Below are 5,127 nucleotides of genomic sequence, written 5' to 3'. Positions count from 1 at the left end.
TTAACATTTAACCGAGACTTGTCTTTCAAGGAGCCTGTTAATCATGATAACCTATTCACACCTTAAAGCCACCACGTCCATTCGTACTGCTTTAGGAAGAAGTTTTGAAGGAACGCTTGCCCACAAGCATGGGTATCCACTTTTTTCTCGCACGAAAAGTTGACGATCGCCAATCCATCAGAGTACAGACGCACACGCACACAAAAACACTTCCACGTCCGTTCACAGTTCCGCCACGTACAGAGAAATAGATTCTTGAGAGCTGCGCGATTATCTTGTGTAAATTGGAGCAGTAGTTGAACACGAATAAGAGCAAAAGGAATGAAAATTAACAAACTTGATCAGCATGGCACCCATGACTCCGGCGAGCAAAAAAGCAACAATGGCGCGGATGGATACAGTGCATGCAGGCTTGACAATGAACATCGCATCGAACATTACATTACACCTTGAGATGAATGGTTTACGCACTTTTAACTAGAACTAAATTTTCCTGAGCTTATTGGCGAATGACGTTTCATTATTAACTACTATTGACGCAATGTTATTACCATACGACTGAATGTTTGTGCAAACTATTTTCTTCGTCGTTACTTGAAATGGGCCACGGCACTCTCTTTCCTGCTCTGTCGACAGACTGGTGTAATGTCCCTGACACACGGGCACCCTAAAGTCCTTTAGACAAGGGGACATCTTTCGGAAAGGCGTTCGGGCGCAGTGACACACGACAAAGGAGTAACTCCTCTCCGGCAAAGATCCTTTTCGCAAAAGCAGATCCCGCATCTACTTTTCTGGCAGGACGGGAGTACTCTCGCATACAGTGTACCTAATTTATCAATAGAAGAAAACGTGTCGCAACACTGCGGTTTCCCTGTCAGTATTTTTTTGCGCTGAGAAAATGTTTTCATTTTCAACAGCAGTGCCATTTGTTGAAAAGTGAAGACCTATAGTCTGTCCATACTCTCAAACACCTGCATTACGTCACTAGCACAATCATGTTAGGGTTGGCAGTGGCAGTTGCTGTGTCTGGGACGTAGTATTTTGTACAATGGAGTCGGCTCAGTCGGTGAAGAAAAAACCGCGCGTCCAGTGGACTGAAAAGGAGACCTGGGCGCTAATAAAGCTATGGGAGGACCATTTGGACGCCTTGCGAGGGCAAAAGCACAACGGTGGAGTGTACCAGGCGATTGCCGAGAGCCTCACCGACGCCGATATTCCCCGTACACGGGCGCAAGTTCACAGTAAAATTGACAACTTGAAACAGACATTCAGGTAAGACGGTCACTCACGCTACGCGTTGTCGCGTGCGTCCTGCTTGCTTGTTTATTGTGTGTTAAGATCGGGCCTGTAAAACCCGACATGCATGGGCACCTCGCATATCGAGGAACGCGGGACTCCACGGTACCTGCGAGTGCGCGGCAACAGATAATGGCGTCCCTACCATGCGCGGTCCGCGTCCCACAAAAACCCTTGGTAATAAGCGCGTCTGGTGTGCGCTCGGCTGTCTCTGACCTTTGCTGGTACACTCTTGTCATGTGAAGGCGCGTCTCTGCGCTCTTTTTTTGAAAAAAAAAACCATACAAATATGTTAATTAAACGTGTTCACTTCGTAAGAAGCGGTACAAGTGTTTTTCTGCGCCGGAAACTGGGTTCCAGCCTTTACCCGCCTCGAGTCACATGAGTGTTTATGCTTGAGAAGTAACCAAACATTGTACCGCTCAGGCCGAATTTTCAAGATCGGTGCCCTGAGTCGTGTACGAAGCATGTTGCTAGGTGCCAGCTGTATTGTATCACCTGTAAGCGAAGGTAGCAACAAAATTATGAAAAGCTTGCATAGGTTGTATTTATATATTTCTGTGCTGGTCATAATATGATGGGGCCTTCCTATGTTGCTTGATAACTGAAAGCGACTGTGATCTTTTTTTCTTAGAAAAATTGAGCGAGAGCACACGACAGGCTCCTCACCACCAACGTGGCCATACTATAAAGAACTGAAGAGGTTGATTGGCTGCCTGCCAATAAATGATCTGTCCCTCATGGAGGAAAGCTGTTGCGACACCAGTAGCGACACTGTTGAGAAGGTGTGTAACGAACAAATCACCATTGTGCACTTTCCCTGCAATCAATACAAGTACTAGTGCACTTACACCAGTATTATTGTATAAGCTGATGTTTTGAACTAATTGGACTCGCAGAAGTTTTCTATTTACCTGAAAGTATACAATATGTATCATGGCTTATGTATATTAATGTCTTACCGAGCAATATTTACTCACACATGAACATATTCGCATGTGACTGCATTCTCTATCATTCTATAAGGCTAACTATGATCACCAATCCTCCACCGACATCTAGAACTTGTTTCTGTTTGGTGTGTAATTGTCTAATGAAGTTTAACGTTTTTGAATGTAAAATTGTCGGTTTTAGCCGCTAACGTACTGCATCTACCTTTTTGTACCATATAAACAACACAAATATAAACATGATACACGATAAAAATATCTTGGTGTTTACCTAACTTCTACCGTTTCGTGATCCACTCGCATTAAATGCATTTGCGCCAATGCTTCCAGATCATTTGGTTACATGCGCTGCAAGTCACATAATTCTGCTAATGATATTCTAAACTAGCCTACATACCATGTGTATGACCTCAGCCTGAATATGCAGCATCGGTCAATGTTGACCAGCATCATGAAAGTTTATCCTCAATTGTGCTGTTCATTTCATCAATGTAATTATAAAGAGTTACGATTGTGGTGTGCTGCCTCTCAGATCAATTTTCTTTTTTTGTATGATCTTTGTAGCTGTTTTCTCTTAAATCTTCGCAGCTGATCTACGAAATGGACAGCGGAGTCAGTTCCGAGGCTACTGAAACTAACAGCACGCCAGTGCCAGGAACACCAAATGAACAGACGCCATCACTTGCACCCACCACGCAGTCGACTCCGAGCCCTGCAACAAGTACGGCAGCACGGGCAGCAAGGAAGCGATGGCGGCCACTGAGCGCAGCGCGTGAATTCCAAGAGGCTATGCTGGCTGAACAAAAAATGCTACGAGAGCAGCTGGAGCGTTCTCAGCAAGCCGAGGTAGAGCTGAGATCTAAACACCTCCAGCTTCAAGAAAAGCTTGTTAATGCCCTCGTTGATTTCATCAATAAATTATGAGGCAGAAAAACTGTCACTCTTTTTATTTACAAATTCCAGCGCAAAAAGATTCTAGGAGCGGGCTGCCTGGGTCTGCATCATCTGGCTGAAGTGGTCCACAAGTGCAGAACGCACAATGACTGCATTCACAATCTGTGAATCGCTGCACCGTTCTGGTTGGGGCAGTTGGGAGTCTGACTGCTTCACTTCCTGGAGCCATTGAAGCTGAACAGCATCGCTGAAATGCTCGCAAATGTTGTTGAGCACGCAGCATGCGCGAATCACGAGGCGAGCATTTGCAATGTCGCATTCCATTCTCTTCGATGTGAAGCGAAATCTTGCCTTAAGCCTTCCAAAGGCGTTTTCTACCACACGTCTCACTCTCCTGATGTGGTAATTGAAATTTTTCTGCTCTGCACTAAGTGGGGTGTTGTGTCCAAATGGCTTGATGAGGTTAGGTGTAAGTGGGAGGGCCTGGTCACAGAGCACCAGAGGTGGCACGGCAACGCCTCCTATTGTAACAACTGGAGCCTTGAAAAGTGGTCCCTCAACCATGCCGGAGAGGCTCGACATTTGATACACATGAGAGTCATGGCATCTTCCAGGGGCACCAACATTTATAAATCTGAAACGGTACTTGGGGTCTACAAGCGCCAGGAGAATAATGCTGTACCTGTAAAAATTAACACAAGAGTCATTAACACAAGTCAAAGTCGGTAAGAACACTTCTCTGGTTTAAAAAATGCTAGCGATATTGACATAAATATATCAATGTGGTGAGAACAAATAATGAACAGATTGCTCTGGCACAAGGGTGAAAAAATGGGCACGTTAGCTTAAACCATTCAGAGGTGGAAGTCGTATACACGCATACGTCTAGATAGTAGTACATACGTCGGGTAAACTATCTCGATCACAACTTATGCTCGTCTTGGTTACTATAACGCTTCGCAGCATTTTACGGCTTTTGCAAGGTACTATTGCCAATTCCTATTTGATGTTTCTAATTATGAGAAAGTTTTTCAGCGGCTTCAAGGTCTCAAATGAAATTTGCAACAAGCTTCTCGTTTGACGACACTTACTTGCGCGCACAAGTAAGTTTTTTTTTGAGCACACTTTTTTTTTCTGAGTAGACTTTGTTGTTTTCTCGAAATCTTGTAGCGAGGATTTCTTCATTGGATCCCTGTAATTGCAAGAAACATGCGCGGCTGCACATTCTAGGGAGAAACTGACGTTGCTGGAGACCAATTTGTGAGTCATATAGGTAGCTTGTAACTTATAATTCGCACACAAGGAATGGTTCACATGCGGATGTTTCACATGTTCACATGCGGATTTCTCGAATATTTAGGTGCGATGCCTTACACGTGAACGTTAATTACCAAAGTAGCCAAATCAACTTACCACCCCTTGTAGTTATAGTAATCAGTGGCATGTTCTTGTGGCGGCGAAACTGGGAAGTGGCAGCCGTCCAGGGCTCCTAGAGCTTGGGGAAAGTCACTGACGGCCATGAATTCCCGAATGTGTTCGGCCATCTCAGATGGACTCAGCATCTTGATCCAGTCGCTTTTCAAGACAGAAACGATGGCTTCGCAAAACTCCTTGTAAATGCCGTTCACCTTCGATCGCCCGACACCGAAGACACTGACCACGACTTGGTCCTCTGCCACGGAGCACAGTTTGAATAAGCCGATGGCCACCACCTTTTCAACCGCAATGCACTCGCGCATATTAGTTGTGACCCTCTCTAGCGAAGGGCGTAGGCTGTCCACAATGAAACGGAAGGTGGCTGGGCTCACTCGAAAACACTGCTTAAAGTGGCCGTAACCTAATAACGGCAATTTGTCTTCGAACCAGCGTTCGTTGCGCACATAGGCCCACCTTTCGCGGTTGATGGCTCGGGGGGACAGTGCGGAAGCAGTCACAATGAAGCTGTTCATGACGAGTCTTTGTTTGAGGCTCATCACTCTTGCCTTCG

General features: G+C 45.4%; 1 protein-coding gene across 1 annotated transcript; it reads right to left on the bottom strand.

The window, feature by feature from the left end:
* Positions 1-3,221: 3,221 nt before the first annotated feature.
* Positions 3,222-4,879, bottom strand: LOC119160117 (uncharacterized). Its single transcript, XM_037412838.2, has 2 exons — positions 4,554-4,879; positions 3,222-3,822 (listed from the first exon to the last, which is right to left on the bottom strand). The coding sequence occupies exons 1-2, from the start codon at positions 4,877-4,879 to the stop codon at positions 3,222-3,224; spliced, it is 927 nt and encodes a 308-aa protein (XP_037268735.2).
* Positions 4,880-5,127: the final 248 nt, after the last annotated feature.

The sequence above is a fragment of the Rhipicephalus microplus genome, chromosome X, assembly GCF_043290135.1.
Source record: "Rhipicephalus microplus isolate Deutch F79 chromosome X, USDA_Rmic, whole genome shotgun sequence".
NCBI lineage: Eukaryota > Metazoa > Arthropoda > Arachnida > Ixodida > Ixodidae > Rhipicephalus > Rhipicephalus microplus.
Note: the sequence above shows the minus strand (reverse complement) of the source record. Positions and strands in the feature narration are given on the sequence as shown.